Source organism: Podarcis liolepis (genome assembly GCF_965112155.1).
Source record: "Podarcis liolepis genome assembly, chromosome: 11".
In the NCBI taxonomy this organism is placed as follows: domain Eukaryota; kingdom Metazoa; phylum Chordata; class Lepidosauria; order Squamata; family Lacertidae; genus Podarcis; species Podarcis liolepis.
In genome coordinates this window covers 33,330,285-33,354,388 of record NC_139565.1, presented here as the reverse complement: position 1 = coordinate 33,354,388, position 24,104 = coordinate 33,330,285, and the positions used below count along the sequence as shown (strand labels likewise).

Below are 24,104 nucleotides of genomic sequence, written 5' to 3'. Positions count from 1 at the left end.
CAAAGTGGTTTACAAAAAGATAAAACAATTACCTGATGCCATGTGATGTCAAGTCATTCAAAACTTCAAGCCAGGATGCAATGGCTTGCACATTTAGCCCTGAAACCCACCCCATGGATATAAGACACAGTGGAGACAGAATTTAGTTTAAAGGTTAATGGGAAAATTTAGGCCACAACTTTATTGAATACACAAGTGTGACTGGTATTGGCTTAGGCATTAGTATCTAATGACTATAACTGACTCCTGCCCACCCAGCAGGGAGCCTGCAAGGGTAAATTACCAGCAGAGGGAGCTCCATCAATGAATATTGACTGGACTGGAGCTCACCTGTGGGGTTCCAGGGGTCCTGGCATGGCCCTGGCCCCTCCCTGGGCTTCGGACGAGATCCAGACCCCAGATTCCTTTAACGGAATACCCTATCAACATGGAGGGGCAGGTGATGGCCACACCTCCCCGCCCCACATCCCCTAAACCAATGCCTAACCGCCAAACCTTACAAAGTTGTGACGATTGCTAAGAGGTTGGCAAAAACCAAGTGGCCACTGCCAATCTGCCACACTGGGGAAAATTTCTTACCCGGCCCCCATTCCAAAACAGGTGACCAACCAAAGTCCAAAGCAAGGACAGACACAACCTATCTAAAGGTTGGGTGGGTGTTTGGCAGCATGAAGCAAGAGGAGGTCCCCACGTCGCGCTGCCAATTAAATACCCCCAACCCCCAGCTCTTGCCACGTTGCCAATTGGCTAAAGGCCAGTGGCATGATCATGGCACTATCCACTGGAGCAGGGCAAAGCCCCACCTCCAAGCTGGTTGAGGGGAGTCCCAGGGCCGCCCACAACATGGACCCTCTGTTAGGAGGATCCAACTTCCTTTACAGCTACAGCTCGAATTAAAACAGAATTCAAGTCACAGCTGTAAAGGTAGAATTGGGAGCACACTCTATCAAATTTGGTGTCTGTTCTGTCACCATGTAGGGAAAGGTGGCTATGCTTTGCCCGAAACAGCATACCACTTTGAGGGTTGTTTTTTTAAATCAAGCTGTATATAAAGTTTATGAAATAAATAATCTATATATAGTGATAATGTAAAAGGATTAGACGGGAGAACTTTAATTGGGTAGGTAACATTATCTGCGATTATCTCGCAGGCTTTTGAACAAGCACCCTGAGGACATATGTTAGGTAAAAGATTAGTGCATCTTTTTTTACAATGGTTTCTGGGTAGTTTTATGTAGTTTTATTCTGTCAGTTTGCTTCATTGTTTTAAAAGCATCTTTAAAATAAAAAATGCTTGTATTGTATTATAAATTTTTCAATGGACTATAAACCGAATCAAGCACAAGATTCAGTAGAACAAACAAACAAATATCTTTCACTACATAAAAATATGAGTTTTATTTAATTCCACATCACAGCCATATCTGAATAGCTACTATTGACTTCTAGAATATCTGGACTTGAGTTGCCTGTCTCTGTCAGTAATTTTAAGAGGCAGCCTGTTCAGTTTCCTAAATGTAAGTCCCAATATGTCTTCAGGGAAACAATCTGCACCTCAGTTACATGTGACATTGAGAAAAGTGGGTAACTAACCCCTGCTATGCTTATGACTTCTCACCTAACACTCTCATTTACTGAACATTTATTTCATTTCTTTCTTTCTCTCTCAACTACATTTTGCAAAATAACTCTTTTAGGATATGGACAGAAATCACAGAATCAGCTACGCAGACAATCCAATTACCTGATCCCTTACAGGGACAGGCAAATCCTTCTGGCTGAAGCCAGAGAGCAGATTGCTTCGGACATCAGAGAGTTTAACAGTCATTTCTCTCCCAAGATAGAGGATTAGTTGTAAGAAGGGAACACAGTGACCATAATGTAGGAGGAAACTCACTTGGATGGAGTGGACATCCAATCAGTGACAGAAGAGACAGAGCTTAATAACTAGAAGCACAAGGGAAAGAAATCCATTTAGTTCTATTTTAACATTTCCCCTTGCACTTTGAGATACTTAATTCCATTTGCTTCCTATCTTTCCATTTCAGCACCTCATTTGTCACTGAAAACCTAGAGCAATGCCTAGTGGTTCATTGCAACTAAGCAGTGGTATACACACAAATAATCACAAAACTATATCACAGAAAAGTTTAGGGAATGCTGGTGGGGCCTCTGGCACTGCACCTTATGTTGGACTCCAACTTCAGGCCCAACTATCTTAGCCAATGGCCAAGAGTGTGAAGGAACTGGTGTCCAAAAACTTCTGGTGGACCTGAGGTCTCTCTCCCATCTCTGGTTATGGGCTCTCTCTCAAGCTCCTACTAAAATTAACTGGAAACCTTTTAGAGCATTTGAGTTCTTTGTAATCTTACCGGAGTAAAATGCAACCCTGTAAAGTGTTCCTCATACATGAAGCTGTCTTATACAGAGTCAGATCATTGGTACCAGTGTTCTAACTGGCAATGGCTCTCCATGACCTCAGAAAAACATACTTTAAAGAGAAAAGTTTTAAAACAGCAGTGCCCATGGCATCTTTTGTTTGACCCACTAGACAAAGACACTAACCAACTACCAGCATTCTCTTTATCAAGATATTCTGTCTCTTAACAACAACAGGGTGACCACCATAAACTGGGCTAGTCTTCAAATCTTGAGGAAAGTAAGAGCAGCTAATTTCAGGTCACAAAGCTCAGCCACAATTTTTCTTCAATAAATACAGCTGGATCACAAATATGATTGTTTTAGGGAGAAGGGCTTTAGATGCTGTTAGCATGTGTTTTTCATTCCTTGGAAAAATGCAGGCCTATTATTATTATTATTATTATTATTATTATTATTATTATTATTTTGAGGGGGTGATGAGAGAAATATCTCCCCTGCCCAGAATGCATAGAGAGAGAATGACACAGCTGGCTTCAGCTGGCTCTCTGTGGGGGGAATGGGAAAGTGTCCCCTCTTCAAGACAAGTAGTATTGCCCCCTTCTTTTTATCAGTAATTGGGGGGGACAAAGCTTGCCTCCCAAGAAATATATTTTGCCCTTTTGTGCTACACCACACCTATTCTTTCTGGTGCCACCATTTAGCATATCATCAAAGGTGCAACATCACAGTTAGAACAACTCTTAAAAATAAATTTAAATGGTAAATTATATATTTATGTTTGTTCCATTTAAAGAAAGCAGCAACAACAGAATTTTAAAAACACATGAAATTTTGTCTTAGCTAAATGCAAGGCAAAGGGAAAGGCAAAATCTAGAAGGGGAGGAGAAACCAATTTAGACATATCTCCATTAATTGTGGGCTGAATGTATTGTTGCATCCATATGAACCGAAATGACAAGAGGCACTTCTGAAACATTACTTGCATTTGGAAAGGAAAGATTAGTCACATTTTCTACACAATATTTACATCGGTGTTTTGCAATCACCTCTGGATAGGTACGAGAGGGTTAGGCTAATTGAAACTTCCTTATTCCTATGTTTTGCCTAATCCTGAAAACAAGTGATCAGGGCTGCAGGGTAATTGTAACAAAACAAAAAAAACAAGCAAACAATACAAAAACAGATGAAACCGCAGAGGAACAATTGGTAGAGAAATAAGGCAGCAGAAAAACAAAACACTAATTAATTTGTCTTCTTGACCTAAGTGAGATTTGTAGCCTTTAGAGGTGAGAGGCTTATGCACTAACTCGCTCTGCCACCTGGTACCCAGTGTTATTTTTATTACACTAGCCCAATTTCCTCTAAGCACCAATGTTCATTAAAGCCCCAGATATAGAAGTGCACTTCAGTTCTGTTTTATTAAAATATACAGAGCAGAATTTAGTGAGACAGCTCCAGGCACAGAAGAATAGAATATGCCTTTTTAGAAGAAAGGAAGAAAAAAGGAAATTGCAAATGTTAGGCAAGTTGATTTAGTGAAGCTGGTGGGAATAGGAAATCTGAATGTAAAAAATTGTGCTCTGTCTATTGGAAAGTAACACAGGGTAAAGTAACCTCTACCTTTTCAATATGCAGGGAATTTTATTGTTTATTTATTTATTTTTCCATATTGCACAGGTGTTGTTTTGCCACTGCATTTGCCAATGAGGAAAGATATCATCTGGCTCCAAAACACCTTGGTCGGTTGAAGAAATTATGAGGCATTATAGGAGAATAATGGGTGGTCACATAATCTCAGGCTCATTCTTAAGTGTTTATAATGTGTTGCTTTAACATGGATAGTAGCACAACATCCTATCATTATTTCTTCTATGCTTATCTTCAAGAAATCTCTTGGTGCTGCTTCTTGTAAACATTAACTGATAATGCCATACCAAAATTGGCTCCATAATGTTAGAGATTATAGGATTGCTAATAAATGACGACAACAACATCCTGATATAGTTCATAAAGTAGTAGTGTCAAACCAGAAATGACAGTCAACCATTCCTCTTTTTCTCCCTCCCCCCTTTTATTACAAAAAATAAATTTATTTCACATGTACTTGCTGTTTGTTTGTCAGAGACCCTAACTCTTCCCGATGTCTTCAAAATGTGCCATTGTTTGTTTGTTTGTTTTGGCATTTCAGAGATGTTATTGTCTTTTTCATTTTTGTAGTTTTTAACATTCATTGTTTGTCATCTGTCTATTGTGTCTGATATGTTTATAAATTGCTTAGAGACTCTCTTGGCATTAAGCAGTATATAAATGTATGAAAAATAAATGTCTCCTTTTATTAGCCAATCTCGTTTGGGAATGCCTTCCCATTAAAATGTTTTAGTAAACGTGAAAAGTTTCTTCTAAGAAAGGCAGAAGGCCAAGTTCTGTAAAAAGTTGGGAGCAGCCACCTTACTAAGGTTCTATAATAAATTGTCCCTCTGCTTGTTCAGATTACTGTATTTATTGATTTAGAGTATCTTAATCTTAAATGCATCTGCTGACCTCAATGTTACATATACACAGGTAAGCTTGCATGGGAGTGCAGTGGTACTAGGCTATGACAAGGTATGGATGTGGGGTTGGTGGGTAGGAGATCCTATGATGAAGGAACTTCCACTTCCTAAGCCCCATGGATTGTTCCAGTCAAGGTGGAAAGCATTTGAGGGGTGGCCTTTTGGGGTTTTTGTTGTCTCTGCACCCCCATTTCCCCTAACACTGATGTCAATGGATGATGAAATCACTATTAAAAGTGGCTCACTACACTAGCTTCCCAGAAGAACAGTCACTGTTGCTTACCAGGAGTTGGAGGGGCAAGGCGGCAGGGAAGTTAGTGCAGTGCAAACACACTGGCGGAGTCAATCCAGTGCTCCTGCCAGTGTGTTTGCACTGCATCAACCTCCTCACTGCCTTGCCCCTCTCCCTCTTGGTAAACAACATACATCCACAGGGAAGCAAGCATAGCAGCTCTGCCCTACCCAGTGAGCCATTTCTGATTACTACACCAACTCCAGGGCTGGTATACTTTTCCATCTGTTGGTGGTGATGCTGGAGAAAATATACATAGATATTATATACTTAAAGGTTGAAATGTGTGTTAGAAGGGCTGAGCAAGTGAAGGCTGGAACCATGAGAGAAGGAGGGAACAACATGTGTGCAGGAGCTATTGCTATAACTGTAAAGGACAAAGGAAAGAGGGAAAGATAAGAAAGTTGTGGTGCCTTGTGATTAAACCAATAGAAACTAGTAAACGGAAGTCGTGTGATATGTGGACATACCGTATTTTCCGTCCCATAGGATGCTCTGTCCCATAGGATGCACCTAGTTTTTTTGGGGGGAAATAAAGGGGGGGAAATTCCCTTTATTTCCCCCCCAAAAGCAGGTCGGGGAAACCGAACCAGATCGAGGAACAGCGGGATGGCGGCGCTGCGCCTCCCTGCTGTCCCCCGAGCTTGTGGGGCTGGCCAATGTCTGCCCGGCGCGAGGGGCGCTCTGCTTCAGGGCGCCCCGCCCACCAGGCGGCAGGCTGCTATCCGCAGCGTGGGGAACCCTGCGGGGAACTCCCACAGGGCTTCCTAGGCTGCGGATGTGTTCCTGAAGCGCCGGGCGCTCTGCTTTCAGCATGCCCGGTGCTCCGGGAAGTAGGCTACTATCCGCAGCCTAGACAGCCCTGCGGGAACTCCCGCAGAGCTGCCTAGGCTGCAGATGTCTTCCTGAAGCCTGGAGAGCGAGAGGGGTCGGTGCGCACCGACCCCTCTCGCTCTCCAAGCTTCAGTGAAAGCCTGCATTCGCCCCATAGGACACACCCAGATTTCCCCTTCATTTTTGGAGGGGAAAAAGTGTGTCCTATAGGGCGAAAAATACGGTAATTGTCCCTTTGCTTCCCTTTGCTTATAAGTGTATAAATGCTTGTGCTTGGGTCTTATTTGGTGTGCCACCTGTCCACTACATAGTCATTGAGGTTGTGCGACACTGACCTTGAAATGCTTAAATTAGCATCCTGTTCGACTGACAACTGGAGTCTAGATCTTATTGGCCAGCCAAGCTGAATCCACCAGGTATTCGGTATTGAATGCCAATATTTCCTCAACAGTGGAGAGGTGGTGGGGGAACAAAGGACATCTATGACCTGAAATCTGCCTTGGCATGCTCCCTTTCAAGCCCTACAGCTGGTGATACATCTGCACCTATAGAAGTTTCTGTGGGTGCACTGAGGTCTTTGGGGGGGTGCTAGTGGAGCTCCCCATTGCCAGTGGAGTGGCTTTTCCTAAATGCTTTTAGCTGGCTTTGGGCCAACTTTATGATTGAGGCCTTAATATTTAATCTGTTGTTTCAATTTTGTTCCTCAGTTTGAGAGTTTTAAGCTGAGAAGTGAGTTGTAGGATTTTATTTTCAAAAAATAAAGCATGGCCCGGAGAATAAAGTATACAAAAGTTGATCATCCCTGGCTTGTGGTATGCAAGTGGCTCTTATAAACTGATGGATGTTATACTAATTAAAATCTGCAAAGATGTTAGCTATCAATAAGCATTTAGTCTATGGCTCTGATTCACACACTTGAGGGAAGCAATCAAGAATTTTGGCGTTCACGTCTGACTTTGGAGCAGCCTTTTACATCCAGTACAAATTTTATTTTTCAAAATGCCATTTTCATTCAACAATTAAACTATTTCATTCTCCAAGCAATTATTATAGAAAGAGATTATCTGCTCTGTGGAAGCTGCAAAGGTTTTAAATGTCAATGCAATCTGGCAAATAAGTATCAAAACTACTATAGAAAAACATTCCAACCTCTAACTTTCAAAACAATAACATCTGGCCATATCTTAAAGCAAAAAAGAAATAGTAGTGATAAACATTTTCTAAAAATCCAAATATCTAAGATTATTCATGTCATTCTGCAGTATAAATTAACATTTTCCTAAAAATGGTCGCAATTTATGCAGAGCATTAGAAACCCTGCAGTAATTGCTTTGCAAAGAAAACATACAAATAGGATTTGATTACTAATTTAATGTTATCTTCATATAGTAACATTTCAACAAGACGTTTTAAAACATTGGTGCTAATGCCATGCCCAATGGATGCTTGCAAAGGATGCCTTTGAGAATCAACAGAAAAACATTTATGAATGCAATACAAAAACCACTGATTCTTTGCAACCTTCATTCATTTTGGTAAGTGGAACTTAGGGCTTGTTTATAACTTGCATTTCATGCTAATAAATGGAAACTCTTGCTTGCAGCCTCCCCCCCCCCCCAGCATCTACACACTTAACAGCTATCTGTGTAGAGCCAATCACAAATCCACAAGGTTGTACTCAAAGCAATTGAGGATGAGTGCATGATGGATAGCATTATAACCTGACAAATTAATATAAATGAAATGAGCTTTTGGGAGATATTCTGAGAAGTATAGTGAGGAAATATTATTGTCATAACAGAAAATGTGATGTGCTGCAAATACCTAGCTCAGTGTTGCTGAGTTAGTCCCCTTCCCTAGATGCAAACTGGGGGCTCTTCCAATTGACCAGGCGATGTTCGTCCTGATTTGGTTTTGAAATTTTGCATGGAGGGTCTATGATGTCTGCTGTTTACTGAACATTCATCCTGATTTTTCCCCACTGAGATTATGCAACATCATGCAGTCCCACACTTCCCAGTGCATTTTCCTATCACTATCCTTACCGCAAAAACATTAACTTCTTAAGAAGTTAGTTTGTTGCACAAGAAAGCCAAATCCACCTTAATTATGCAATCTCCATTTGCTGGTATATGACTGAATCCCATCTGCAAAATAGTGACAGCCTGGAAGCAGCCAGGTCTTTACTTCTATGGTCACCAAATTGCTTCAGATACATATTGCCCTTGGTAGTGGTAGGCAGCTACAAACTGTCACTTAAAATTCCTCACGGAGCACAAGTACTCATCATGACATCACTCCAGGTCATTGTGGGAAAGTGACCTCAACTCTTTAAATCTCCTGCAATGCCCCAGAGTATTGCTGCATTAGGTGATCTGGATAATAGTGAAAAAATGGAAACAGTGTCATCTGACGCAAGGGGTCCAGGGCAGATATCTGTGCCAGAGGTATTGGATGCCGATGCTGAGGCTGCCATTCCACAAACTGGAATGGACACCTGAACACACTAGTCACATGCAATGATAGGGCTATTACTGAGGTGGTGGTGGTGGTGGTGGTTGTTACTACTACTATTTCTGTTTCAGAAACCTTAAAGAAATGGAGGAAGGGGGAAGGGCGCAGAATTAGATCCCAAAGAAGTAGTGAATAACTTATTCTCATTACTAGTGCTGGATGAAGTCAGGCATCAGTGTTGTGATTGTGTTATTTCTTTCAGCTGATTGATGATTCATGACAAAAACAGTCCAAAGTAACTTGCCAGGGGCGGGGGGAGGGCGGAATCCAATGCTACTACTCATCACAACTACATATTTTAAAAGCAATGGAACAAAAATATTCATCCACACTAATCTATTAAAGACTAGGGAGTGGAATTCAACGCAGTGCTAAGGCAGTCATTCCATCAGTGCAATCATTTCTGCTTGCTGGATGGAAAGATCTCCCCTTTTCTGCAGTGTTTTGAAGTTTCTCCCAACTCTTCAGAGTGGATTGGGGGGGCACTGGGGAGGAGAGGGGGAAGCTTCATTGTGCTAGCAGGAGTCCTTGTGCTGGCTTCTGCACCAGCTCAGTTGAATCCTGCCTAAAAATATGAACATACCCTTTCCCCACTCTACACTTGGATGAACACAGAAATAGCCAAAAGCCACCCAAAGGCACAACACTATTAGCACCCAAATGCCTGGGAGAATAAAAACGTTTTTGCCTGACACTGAAAAGGCGACAAAGTTGGTGCTTGGCAAACATCCCAGAGTTGAATTCTGCAGACAAGGGACAGAAATATCATAGCAGCATTTATTTCATTTTACTGTTATTAGTGCATTTTATTTTTTTCATTTTATTGTTGGGTAGTGCATTTTATTGATGAACTCATATGGGATGTGGTGAAATTCCCATGTGTAATGTTTCACGGGATTACACTTACACTTGTATTACCAAAAGTAATTCAATGTTTCAGGTAGTGGTTCAGGCACTCAGCAGGCACAATTCAAATAGATACATTCCTTTTTATTGATGTTTGAAAATGTAAATAGCTCCATTAAATCTTTTCCCTAGACCTGAGTACTAAGTTTTACAACATCCGAGGGTGGCATATAACAATTGTATGAAGTTTATTCTAAATGCACTGTGAATGGAATCTGCCTGGCCTTCTTATCAAGTTAAAAAACAACCAGATTAAGAGAGTTCCCCTTCAAATCACATGCATGGTGTTTTCCACAGCTGCAAAATAAATCTGCTAACAGAAAAGCTGTTCCAATGTCACACAGCTTACATGTCCTATAGAATAAACATTTCAGCACTTAAGTAATCAAATTGGTAACAAAGATGAAGCTTCTGGCAGATTTATCATCCTGCCGTATTAGTTCTGTGGTAGTAAGAAATGTCCTTATACTTTTGATGCCAGATGCTCTCATTGGGAGAGCAGCGGTTCATGGAAGCAATCCCATTGTATATAATGGGATTACTCATGTGAGAAATTGCTTATGTAGCTTTATACTTATGAATGCGTTTACACCTTCCAAAATAAGAGCACAGATGAAAGAAGCATATTTCAGTGTTTCATTGCAATTGATGATCTGACAATTTGTATTCATTTCTTTTTAATATGATGGAATGAGCACCTGTGTTTGTTTTCGGCTGATGCCGATGGTCTATTAAGAAATTGGTGATTAATATTAACATTCTGAAAGAGTATCTTGAAAATTAGTTGGATCCAGAGAAAAGCTTCTGGAAGCAGGTTTGCAGAAATTGGCTTCCCCTCCCTGGGAAGTCAACATGATTCATACCCAATGGCATCTAGGTTTTTCTCTCTCTGACCAGCATTTGAAAGAGTATGCATCCAGCTACAATTTTTTCTTCCATCCAACTTGTAAATAGTTTATGTATCCAGCCTTGTTTTCACCAGTGAAACCACATTAACAGTGTCAGAGATCAAACCTATTGCATTCTTTGGATGCCTGGTGCTATAAACTTATAGTAACCCAAGTCCAGGAAAAACCTATGGTAGAGGTCTACTGTACGGATGCATCATGTGGTCAGATAAAATGATTCTGGCTCCTTTAAATTGTAAGATTGTATTCAGTGCTCATATAAACACTATAGACTCCAAGTCGCAAACACATTCATATTCTATTATGGTGGGTTTTCTTCCCAGTGCACAACCAGCATCAAGGCACCTGCATCCTACTGATGGATTTCAGACACTATTACAACCCCCCTCCCCCCAGTCTTTAGCAGCTGTGAGAAGTTACTATACCAAAAAAATCATGTACAAATTGTTATTTGTCTCCTTTTTGTCCAAGTTTGAAACTACTATTCCTCCTCCTGGATTGTGATTTTCTCAGCACCCTCCATAATGACATTCAATCAGGAAAATAACTCTTCCATATCTACAAACATCACAATAAGACAACACCCCACGATGACAAGTAATTATTGCACAGAGAGGCAACCTTCCACATATACAAAAAGGCAAGATCCTTAGTTAATCTGAGCTGAGATAAAATCCCTTCTTGACCATTGAGGTGTGGCAATTAGGGTTAAAGTTTGCATTAGAACTCATCCAGTTTCAGACCAATCTTATGTATGCTTGCTCGGATGTAAATTTAAGTGCATTCCAAGAGACTGACTCCCAAGCAGGGAATATACTAGGATTGCAGCCTGAATTTCCTTATGAATAAAGCAGGTTTATGACTGAAGCAAATGACTTATTCCAGAATGGGTAAAATTGATTAAAATGTATGTTTCTCACCTGCTGATGTTGGCTCTTCTTCATCTAGCACTGTGAACAGAAGAAAGAAAAGAGATTAAAATCATAAATACACTGAAGAAACTCAAAGAATCTGAATGCATAGGACCCTATTTAAAAATATATTCTAACCCTTTAAATTTGTAATTAAAACAAAGGCACAATGTGTAAGTTTTATATAAATGCATGCATTCATTGAAAAACCATTTCCAATGCTATTTTAAGTATATTTTGAGGTACAGTCAGTAGCAGATGGTGGGGTGGGGTGGGGTGGCTGAGCTCAGCAGACATGCTGGTTATTGGGTTACATCTGTCCAGGCTACACACCTGTCTTCTCAGCCCACATGCTTCGCCCTTTCTTCAAAATTTGCACTCCTCTGAATTTTGAAATGCAGTTCTGCAGCCAAGTAATGCGTGCAAAAATGAATCTACCTGGGCAAAGTGTGCAGAAATATATATTTATCTGTGACAAGAACATACAAAATTTCTAGATTCAGGTAGGTAGGTCTGACACAGTCGAAATATATATAAAAATAATAAAAAATGTCCAGTAGCACCTTAGAGACCAACTAAGTGTTGTTGGTATTTCATTATATTAGGGGAAATTAGAGACCTCTGAATTCTGTGTTTCTGGAATGTACCTTAGTGTACAAGGGTAACAGCCCTATTCCCATTTTTCCTTTGGCCCTTCTTGCCCCTAGAAGGTTGCCCATGAGTGAATGTGGACCTTGGGATGAAAATGTTTTCTCGGGGGACTTCCGGGTTAGCGCGATCGACTAATGGCGGATTCCCTCCGAGCTCCGGAGGGAATCGGCTTGACAGGGGGCTGGGTCTTGCCGTGCCGGCGACACGGGGACCCTAAAAAACCACGGGCACGGAGCCCGTGGACATGGTGACTCGGCTGGCACCGTTAGCGCCCTCCCGACTCGTGAAGGAGCCTTTTTAAAGGCTACGGAATGGGTGCCGGGGAGCGGCGTGGTGCTGTGAGTCTTCTGCTTCCCCTGCCGAGCGTAGCCGCATGCTGTTTGTCGGAGAGCGCTGACTTCTTCCTGTCAAAATTTGGACTTAAAATCAAGAGCAACAACCCGTGAGTAATTTGGAAATTGGATTACAAATAATTCGGTTTTGGATTTGGTACGAGCGGGGGAGGTGAAAAAAAAAGGAAGTCCGTCTCCCCCCCTATTGTAAACAGCTTAAAGCAAGGATCTGTCATCTAAGGTTGCGAGAAGAATTGTTGTGATTGGATAAAAAATATAAATTCCACGGATTTAAAGGACTAAGTTAGTGTGCTGGAGGACAAGAGTTTATTTGTTTGAGTACCACCTTTCTCAAGCCCGGGAGTAACCCATGAAAAGAGCCTGCTGAGGATTTACAGAAAACTTTTGACAGCTGTCAAATTAGCTGTCAAAGTTGGGAAAAACTGAAAGCTTAAATTTTAACCGGTTATATTGTTACAAAATATTGAAAGTAGAGAAAGACTGATACAAATAAATCTGACTTTTGGATCGGAAGGGAAAAGAATACAAAGTAACCAGAATCCCTCTAGAGGGGGTTCTTGGACATTACAAGAATGGAACTAGGTCGGGAAATACGAGCTGATTTGCAAGAGCTTATTTTTCTCGTGGGAAAGCTGCGAGAGACGAGCGAGCGAGGCCATGTTTTGTCTACAAGCCCCACAAAATCAAAGCTAACAGAAAATACACCTATTGAGTTGGAAAGGGACTTGATGCTCGAAACACAGGCAGCTGGACAAGAAAAGAAACTAAAAATTGAAGAGGAGGAAAAGACACCTGCTGAACAGGAGGAGCAGAAAGAAGGGGTGGCTGAAATGCCACAGAAGATAAAAGAGAGCCGGAGACCTGCTAAGATGAACTCTAATTCGACTAAGGTGAAAGTTGGATCATTTGGGACATACAAATTCAAGAAGCAGAGTTGGAGCTCCATCTTTATACAAGTAGGCATGGCTGGAAGAAGCATGGTCAACACTGATAAGGTACCTTTTCGACCCTGGTTGTTTCGTATGAGAGACTTTCGAAGAAGCCGGCTGAAAGGGACTGAGAGAGATTTGAAAGCCTCGGACATAAGGTCACCAGGCTAAAAAGATGGACTAACTGGACTTTGGTTTGGGATTGAAACCGGGGAGAGAAGGGTGGGGTTTAGAAGTCCAAAGGCGGCCTGATTCTCATCTTGTAGTGTAAAAATTATATGTTCTTTATTATTATAAGAATGGGGAATCCGTGGATGGGAATTAAGGGCAACCTTAGGAAAGATATCTTTTCTCTTGTTTCTATACTTTTTATTTTTTCTTTCGTATATGATTAAGGTATATATTTTAAAAACGGTTGAATAAGCTAAGCTAAGGATAAGGATAATAATGATAAGGCATAAATTTACTACAGAATCATATTAACAAATCATGGTTAAGCAAATTAACAATTTATGATTAGGACATTAAGGACAAAAACTTGTTTGAACAAACAACTGGAGTTGGAATACAATAAGGGGAGGCGTGGGGAAGTCATGAAAAGAAGTTACTGAAAGTGAGATCTAAAAGGTGGAATCTTTTTTGTTGTTTTTTGTGTTTTCTTTTGTTTTTCTGTTTTGTTTTTTGTAACCTTTTGAAATTTTAATAAAGATTATTTAAAAAAAGAAAAAAAAGAAAATGTTTTCTCACCCCCACTCTAAGGCAATGCTTTGATGAACTGATGATGCACGTTTGTTCGCTGTCCAGCCTAGCATAAAACTCAACTACAATTAAGGAAGTCTGCCTCTGTTCTCTTTTCAGCTTGGTTTTTGTGTGTTCTTCAAAAGGGTTTTCAAACACGACATTGCTAAGGCCAGATAACTTTCCTATACAATCTGAATTGCATTTGCTACATGTATATAATTCTTAGGCAGTTCAATTCATAGTTCTATATATTATTACACATGACAATTGTATTGGTCACTGGGGTTACTTCTAATTGCATGCCAGGAAAACATTTTTTCCTGGAAATATCAGAAAGAAACCATGAAGGCTGATGAAATTTTGTCTGGCCTGCTTTCAGGCTTCCAATCACTTTTGATCCAACTGTTTTCAAATGGTTGAGAGCGAAAGAGAGAAAACACCAGTGTGGTTTGTGACTTGCTATTCAGACAAGCAGCTGAGTAACACACAGCATCTACCAAACTGACCTCACACAATTCCACTGTCCAGATAGCATATGGGTGAACTTTTATGTTATGGGAAGGCATAAGAATTCTGAAAATAAATAAGGATAATCAATAGTAGCTAGGCAACCAGTGTTTAAAATAACTTAGACCCGAGCCAATGAATGATGGAAACAGAAAGGTAAATCAAAATGGTCTCATTGCTCTTCTTTGCCCTTCCCTGTATAGGGAAGTTTTAAATACTTGATGTCTTACTGTGTTTTAGTGTGTTTGAAGTAACCCAAAGTGGCTGGGGCAACCAAGTGAGATGGGTAGCATATAAATAATAAATTGTCATTATTGTTATTATTCTAAAGTTTACTACTTCATCTCACTGATGGGATTGGCAAACTTGGCTGATGTTGGAAACCTCATGGACCCCTATTTTCTCATCCTCTTTCTTCCTAGCTGAGAAAACTAAATCTAGTGTATGTCCTGCCACACGTATTAGGTCAATAACATATTGGGACAGGCCCAAATTATTGTCATGGCAACCCTGAAGTCCAAAATACATGTCAGTCTCATCATGGATATGGATATTCTCCAGGAACAACACCCTGTGAGTCTTCAGCACCACATCTGAGACTATCTTTGTCAGCTCTAGTAGGGAGACCACTGAGTGAGTAGTTCACTTGCAGGAAACTACGGTAACTTAGGTCCACTACTTTCAGCTTTCAAAGGATGACTGTGTTTCAGTTTGCATATTATTTTAGAAAGTGGTGGTGCTAACTGTGTGCAAAGATGTGAAGGTCACCTCTCAGGCTTCATTCTGCCTTACAAGAGTATGTGACCATCCCTTCTGTTACAGAATATCTGTAGGAAGTCAAATGAATGGTACTTTGCAAGAAATAGAATTCACACAAAAGAGAGGAAGGAGAAAAAGTCATAAGACTGTCAGGATCTTCCAAGATTTCCTAGCTGTATAGCTCATCTAACGGTGTTTTTTATATATAAATAGCTTGCAAACTCCTGTGTCTTTTACATTAAAAACCAGTGGCCAGATAAGGACCAAAAAACAACAGTGGTGTTTTCTATATAATGCCTGTGCAGTCTTTAATTCAGTATACGAGAGCTGTGAAGTCAATTAGGGTCTCTAACACATCCATATATTTATTAAGTGCTAGCAGACCATAAAGGAAACTTTAGAATACTAATGAAATTATTCTCATTGAACTTATTGCCCCATTATGTTAAATAATTTCATAAGAATTTTTCATTTGTACAATAAATAAATGTTCTGATGTGTGAGAGAAATAGGGATCAGCTTTTATTTAAAATCAATAGTACACACTATAGCAGTTTTTTAAAAATATATATTTGCATTATAAACTGACTAAAGCAAAAACCCAATATAGCTGCAGGTGGCAAATTGCCCTGTCTTATCTTGGAAGCATGCTTAAAATGATGTGCATTATTTTAATAGGGGTTTGGGAAGTAATTTTCATTAGTGGTTCACAGAAGTGCAATATTGACTAAAGGCATTCTCAGTATTGAGCTCTTCCATTAATACTTTGGAAGGAGATACAACCATAATATAAGCAGATGAAGAACATATGTAACAAGCCCCATTCTGTGCCCAATAAGCTCTGTGGCCCATAGATTGCCCAGTATCTTCTCTGTGTGATGTGTTCATGGGAAAAAGCTGTACAGGTAAGGGGAAAGCATATATAAGGCTGCTTTCCCTGGATCTCACAGCCATTTTGCTTTGAGAGCTTCCCACCCACCCACCCTCGGGTTGGAGCCTTCACTGAGCAATTTTGGGTCATTGGTTGACAGGGCCGGAAAGGAATCCTCCCATCTGATTGGAACTTGGTTGGGTTTTTCCACGTTTCCCTCAGTGAAATTATGGCTTTCCTTTGTATGAGGGCAGAAATGGCATTGGTCATGATCATCATAGTACGCCCCCCCCATAAGGGGCCTGAAGGGAGGACTGACCATGGCAAACCAAAGCATGGGTTCGGTATCTGCCTGTTCCGAATCTACACCCTGGTCCCCCAGTGAGACCTTGCTTGCTTGACTTGTACCACAGCAAGGTTCAACACTGGCCAACTCCCGTGGTAGAGGTTTGGACTGATCCAAACCCAGTGGAATGATGAACTGATCCTGGGACTCAATGCCATGCCAACCCTTGCCCTGCCTGTTGCTGTCAATAAAGATTTGGCCATATTTTATCCCATCACCATTGTACAATCTGTTTTTTTTTTACGGCTTTCCTGGGTCACATAATGCGCCTGCCTGGGCAAAGCAAAAACCAGAATGTGAATTACTCATTCACAAATGCCATCCTTACAGAAATTCCAGGTTCTAACCTTAATTGCTTCCCCAACAGTCAACATCAAGCTTCCCTAGAAAGGAAGCAAAGTGGATTTTGGAAGAGCCATAGCACATGCTTTCCATGGAAAATGTGTCATGTTCAATCCCTGTAACTTCCAGGTAGAGCAAGGAAGAACTCCTGTATGAAACAGGAGTTGAGAAAATAAGAACTATTAAGGGGGCGCAACCAAATTTTGTCCTTGCTCAGGACACCATATTTTCAAAGCCCACCCCAGTCCCCAGCTATGAATAACTACATTCCCTGAAATTATTTAAATGCATGGTCAGGAAGGAGAGAGAAAATAGTCATGCACCCCCCATAACCTTCACCTGAAATGTCTGTTCAAATTGGGATCTATTCATACCATCGCCTGAAATAAAAATCAATGGGATGATTGATTCTTAGTATATTACAGTAGTAATGGACACAGATGGGTTGCATATGTTTGATTTTACTAGATCTGTCAGCAGAGCTCAAGATAATATCGACTACCAAGCTTTGTCATTTTGTGTGCTGCATCTGCTTGACAGTGTGTGTCCTGCTGTTAATTTTTCTGGCCTCTCTTTTCAAACATTTTTAAAAAGTATTAGAACCTATCATTGATTGTTGCTGTGCTTCATATGTGATGTTGATACTCAGCTGCATAAGCCTCACATATTAAAAGAAGAGGTTGTGTGTTATCGTCTGTCTAGGATGTTGGTATACCTAATTTATAATAAAGGTAAAGGGACCCCTGACCATTAGGTCCAGTCGTGGACGACTCTGGGGTTGCAGTGCTCATCTCGCTTTACTGGCTGAGGGAGCCGGCGTACAGCTTCTGGGTCATGTGGCCAGCATGACTAAGCCATTTCTGGTGAACCAGAGCAGTGCACGGAAATGACATTTACCTTCCCGCCGGAGAGGTACCTATTTATCTACTTGCACTTTGATGTGCTTTCAAACTGCTAGGTTGGCAGGAGGAGGGACCGAGCAATGGGAGTTCACCCCGTCATGGGGATTCGAACCACTGACCTTCTGATCGGCAAGCCCTAGGCTCTGTGGTTTAAGCCACAGCACCACCCACTGCGTCTGAAATAAATAGACTGAAATAAAACCTGAGTAAGAGTGGAGCCATAAATGTTGCTCGGAAGTCAATACATACATTGGGATGATGGACCACAACTTCCCCTGTTCATCTAATACTCAGATACACAATATCCAACAAAAATGGGCCAGTTGCTGGTGGTGACTGATGGGGAAGCTAGCAGGAATGGAACAGCACCCAGCTGGAGCTTCTGGGCATCTGGGTGTAAAAGAGCCACAGGGAGGCAGAGAAGCAAGAGATCTGGTGAGATGGAGCTTGGGAGAGCTGAGCAGAAGCATGCAGGGTTGGACAGAGCAGCCAAGACTTGTGCCTCTATGGTGAGTGGCTGCACTGGCAGCAATCTCTCCCTTGGGTCTACAAACCCAAGAAGAGTTTGGATTTGATATCCCACTTTATCACTACCCGAAGGAGTCTCAAAGCGGCTAACATTCTCCTTTCCCTTCCTCCCCCACAACAAACACTCTGAGGTGAGTGAGACTGAGAGACTTCAGAGAAGTGTGACTGCCCCAAGGTCACCCAGCAGCTGCATGTGGAGGAGCGGAGACGCGAACCCAGTTCACCAGGTTACGAGACTACCATAGTGTTATTCTGCTCTGTGCAGAGAGAGGGGAGGTTTCCCTCACTGGCAGGACTTCACAGGACCAGAGGCTTGTAGTGTTTGCAACCACTAATTACCAGAGAGGAGGCATATAAAACAATATTTGGTTCATATAACACAAAAAAGACATTGTGTACTCTTCTCCTCTTTTGCTGTAGAATATAAACAGAATCATTCTGGCCTTTTAATTATTTTTTTAAAAAATCATATCATAGAGGGAAGAAGATATTGAATACTGTGTAAACTATTGTTTATTCTTCCAATCAATAACAATCACCTCCCATGGTTCCTGAAATTTACTTCTGGAAGAGAGGTCATTGAACATTGATTTCATAAAAGGCATATTATTCATTATCAAAATGAGCCAGACATTATTTATCCATTTTTGTACTAAAGGAGATTTCTTTTTCTTCGATTTTTTACATTGGAACTCTTATTGCAAACAATGCATTCTCCAGCAAGGACATGTGTTTTACAAGTACACAGATACAATCCAATACAGCATGCACAAACCTGCTGGGACTGCATGCCTAGAGACCTCCTTTAAAAAGCTAAAATCACACCCATCCCCCCCCCCAGATACTTGGTGGTTAAGAGGAAAACTGTGTATTCATTTCCTCCTCCTTGCCTGAGAGCTGATGGAAAGCCAAAGGTAAGCACATAGAAAGAGCCTGCTGGATCAGGCCAGTGCCCCATCTAGCCCACTGTTCTCACAGGGACCAACCAGAAGCCTACATGCAGGTAGGTCAGTATCTCTTGACTAAGGTGGCATTTCCTGAAGTAACAACTCATTCTGACCTTTCCTTTTTACGTATTTTTATACCACCATTCAATAAAAGGTTATGAAATGTCTACAAGGATGTCACGAAAGAACAACAAACACACACAATGTCAGTAGCAGCCTGTGTGGTGAGGCAGAGTCGTAGAGCCATCAGCCTGACACAGTCATTGCTACAGCTTACCTGGATAGCAATGAGGTGAGGTAGGAATGAGGTCAGAGCTGTGTGGACAATTCAGTCCTCCCCACTGGTTTGCCCATGCAGCCTCAACCTTGCTGTCATTCTGCTCTGGCTTTGTGGGTCTGCACCACTGCACCAGCCACTACTGCATTTTGCATCTTTAGTTAGCAGATTCCTGCTGGCCCAGTGGGATATATATACTATTAAGTCCGTATGGTTTTCCCAGTAGTGATGTATGGAAGTGAGAGAGCTGGACCATAAAGAAGGCTGATTGCTGAAGAATTGATGCTTTTGAATTATGGTGCTGGAGGAGACTCTTGAGAGTCTCATGGACTGCAAGAAGATCAAACCTATCCATTCTTAAGGAAATCAGCCCTGAGTGCTCACTGGAAGGACAGATCATGAAGCTGAGGCTCCAGTACTTTGGCCACCTCATGAGAAGAGAAGACTCCCTGGAAGAAACCCTGATGTTGGGAAAGATTGAGGGCAAAAGGAGAAGGGGACGACAGAGGATGAGATGGTTGGATAGTGTTCTCGAAGCTGCAAACATGAGTTTGACCAAACTGCGGGAGGCAGTGGAAGACAGGAGGGCCTGGCATGCTCTGGTCCATGGGGTCACAAAGAGTCGGACACGACTAAATGACTAAACAACAACAAATGTCTAAAGCAGCTGTGGAAAAGCCTTAGCCCTTTTTGATTTGCTGAACTACAACTTCTGTTGCCTCTAGCCATTGACCAGACTTACTGGGATACATGGTAGCTGTAGTTGAGCAACAACTGGAGAGCCAAAGGTACCCAAGCCCTGGTGTAAGGGGACCATCTTCTCCCACATGAATGCACTAGTTGATCAAGACCTTCCTCAGATGGCATGTGCTGGATGCCATGCCTTCTTCGGGCAGGTAGGTGGCTATCAGAGATATTTTGTGCATACAGTGGTACCCAAATTATGGAACTCTGACGCCATATCTGTTACTGTTTGTCCGGAAAATTTGTCCTCCTCTGACATGCTGTTAGTGGTACATAAGATCTATTGCAGTGCAATCCTACAAACGTCAACTCAAAAGTAAGTCCTGTTGAGTTTTAGTGGCCTTACTCCCAGGAAACTGGGCCTAGGATTGTATCCTTAATTGTTGTTGTTGGGTTGGGGTTTTTTGTATGTGTATCTTTTTTGGTAACTTGTTGCTATTTTACTACATTTGGCTAGAATTGTTTACATTGTATTGTAGTATTATTGTATTGTTGTATTATAAGCTTCTTGTGAAAAGTACAGTAGAAATTTAATCAAGCAAGTAAACAATCAAATAATAAGTGAATACATTACAGCCTTTACATGTATCTTCCCTGGGGTCATTTTTCCTATGTCAGGCTACAAGCCTATACAGTGGTAGCTCGGGTTACAAACTTAATTCATTCTGGAGGTCCATTTTTAACCCGAAACTGCTCTTAACCTGAGGTGCGCTTTCGTTAATGGGGCCTCCTGCTGCTGCCGTGGGTACCCCAGTATGCAGTTACTGAATCCACTGCACTCAGCCAAGAAATGTGTAAACCCTCTAGGGACGGATTGTAAGTCAGGTGTAGTGCAAATTCTTTGTATGCAGAAGGTATTGTGTTCAATCCTTGGCATCTCCCGTTATAAGGATGAGGTAGCAAATGATGGGAAAGCCATCTGTCTGAGCATCTGATAGTCCCTTGTTGGAAGCCACCCAGAGTGGCTGGGGAAACCCAGCCAGATGAGTGGGGTATAAATAAAATTATTATTATTGTTGTTCTTCTTCTTCTTCTTCTTCTTCTTCTTCTTCTTCTTCTTCTTCTTCTTCTTCTTGTTATTATTATTATTATTATTATTATCATCCCTGCCTTCTGTGTAGACAACACTGGGTTAGATAAAATAAAAAAATTCCTTCCAGTAGCATCTTAAAGACCAACTAAGTTAGTTCTTGGTATGAGCTTTCGTGTGCATGCACACTTCTTCAGATACCATGCACACGAAAGCTCATACCAAGAACTAACTTAGTTGGTCTTTAAGGTGCTACTGGAAGGAATTTTTTTATTTTGACTATGGCAGACCAACACGGCTACCTATCTGTAACTGGGTTAGATAGACAATGAGACTGATGAACAATATATATGGAAGGTTACCTTAGAAGGAACTGTGCAAACATACCAGAAGCAAAAAAAAATTATGGCTGGAAGTGTTTACACATATTGGGACCAGTGTGAGCCCAAACAGTTGTGATCACACCAGAAAAAATACCGTACATTTAAAAAGAGCCTAAAAGTGGAAGGTTATAATGAGATGATTCATAAACTGTATCCAGCAAAGGAAGTTTAGATTAAGCTCTTCATAGCTAATTCATCATAGTTCTATTAAATTACCCAGTGAAGAGTAGAAATGTGGAAATCCTAAGTAAGGAAAAAAATGCTTTCTCCATTAATGGACTGCAAAATATATTCTGGATGCCCAAAGAAAAATCGTGAGTAATTAAGAGGCTGACCCTGAAAGGTGATGAGTGCATTCTTAGCAATGACTGACAAGCACTTAGCAAAGCTATTAAAAAGAAATTGGTTCCTAAAATATGCTTTAGGAATTAGAAAAAAAAATCATTAATTTATGTATGGCTCTAAAATGGAGCTTTGTAAATTACCCAGCAAATTACTCATGAGTAGGTTGAGTGAAGACAATTTTCATTAGCCTTCCTTTATCTTAATGAAAGAAGCCGCTAGAAATCAAAAGTTTATAAGCCCCCTGTGACTTAACCTTTGCACAAAAATGCTTTGAACAAAACTGTCAGTCAGCATTCCAGCACTTCTCTCCAACTTTCAATTTTCATTAGTGAAGGAGTCAGACCTATTGATTTTATAAGGTGTTTTATTAGAGTTGCTTTTAAAAATAAGAACTACTTGAAATTCAGCTCTACTAGCTTTGCTTTTTTCCCTTTATATTTTGAAGTGTTTTGTTCACTTTTTATGTAAGTACACCAAGCGTATGCAATACTCAGTATGAGTACCTATTAGTGACTAAATGTTTTTGCAAATTTACTGGTAGTCACTCAGTTTTATTTCTTGCTTTCCCCTTATTTTGTTTCATTTCTAAGATGTCTAAGCCACCTTTCCCTATAAGTCTCAGGTTACAACAGTATCATGTACCTTTATAAAAACAAATAAAACATTTGCAATTATATTTGTGTGTAAAGTCATTCCAACCAGAACAGAACACTACAAATGCAGCAAGAGATGGGTTCCACAAAACTAAAGATGTCAAATTTCAAAGGCCAAGGTAAAGAGACATTTCATCAGCATGCAACAAAAGCAATACAATGAAGGTGACACCCCCCCCCCCTCTTTGGGGAGTTCCACAATTTATCCACAAATAAACCTCTCTCAGCCATTTGAGGGAGCCCCCTCAAGAGGATCAGCTGAGATGGAGATGGCCCTTCAAATATTTAGTACCTAAGTCATTTAGGTCTTTCAACACCAGTTTGAGCATCGTGAATTGGCTACACTTTAGCAACCAGTGCAGCTGTTTTAAAACAGGGGCAGTACAAGCTCTACATAGAACCAGTGGCAGAGCTTCATGCTTCGGCACTGGTGGGGTGGAGAGCAGGCGGGGGCAGGGCTAGCACATGTCCTGGGGGTGTGGCATGATGCCGGGGTGTGTGTGTGACGCCCAGTGCGGGTGGGGGGGGCAGCCGCAATGGCACCCCACCGGGATCGCGCTGCCGGGGGCGGTGCGCTCCCCCCGCACTCCTCTTCCTCCTCCCGTGCATGGAACCCAAGGCAGGAATCTAGCTGCTGCATTTTGGACTGATGACCCTACTCCCACCATAACAGATTTTACAGGTTTTGATTATTTTGCTTCAGTTGTGACAGCTGTTGAAATATGAAATGTTTATTCCTCTGCTATTTTACCGAACGGTCCTACGCACCAATAAGAGATATACCACCACCAATATAGGTGCAATGCCCAACAATTCATACACTTGTCCAGCCCAGAACAGGGAAAGAGTGTAATTCTTACATAATTTAATGTTTCATAATTATATAACTCAGGGCAGATTAATACCCAAATATACAACTCCTATCCAAATACAGTGGTACCTCAGGTTACATACGCTTCAGTTACATACGCTTCAGGTTACAGACTCCGTTAACCCAGAAATATTGCTTCAGGTTAAGAACTTTGCTTCAGGATGAGAACAGAAATTGGGCTCCAGTGGTGCAGCAGCAGCAAGGAGGCGCCATTAGCTAAAGTGGTGCTTCAGTTAAGAACAGTTTCAGGTTAAGTACGGACCTCCAGAACAAATTAAGTACTTAACCTGAGGTACCACTGTATAAAATTCATGGAGGTGCAATTCATGTGTGAAGGTCATCATATGCAATATTTGCTGCAACAGAGTCAATGCTGTACTTTCACCATTTCGTTTGTACCGTACCAACTTCGCCACCACCTTATCCCTTCTCCTCCACCTCCCAGTAAGCAACAGCTACTTGACCAACCAGAAATCTAGTGAGTAGTTCCACCCCACTGTCCACTACTGAGCTCAAGTTTCCAAATTCTAAAAGGTCATAAAGTGGTCACCTCATTTTCTAGTGAAGCTAGCAGCCAAGTTAAATGGGTCACTGTAAAGAAAAGCATCCCAGACAGAAACATGATA

The 24,104-nt window shown here is 41.3% G+C and overlaps 1 protein-coding gene across 1 annotated transcript in view; it reads right to left on the bottom strand.

The window, feature by feature from the left end:
- EDIL3 (EGF like repeats and discoidin domains 3) overlaps positions 1-24,104 on the bottom strand; it is a 247,658-nt gene that overhangs the window by 135,176 nt on the left and 88,378 nt on the right. The window contains exon 3 of the mRNA XM_083465367.1: positions 11,309-11,338. Within this exon, the coding sequence (XP_083321493.1) occupies positions 11,309-11,338 (30 nt within the window). The remainder of the gene's footprint in view (positions 1-11,308; positions 11,339-24,104) is intronic.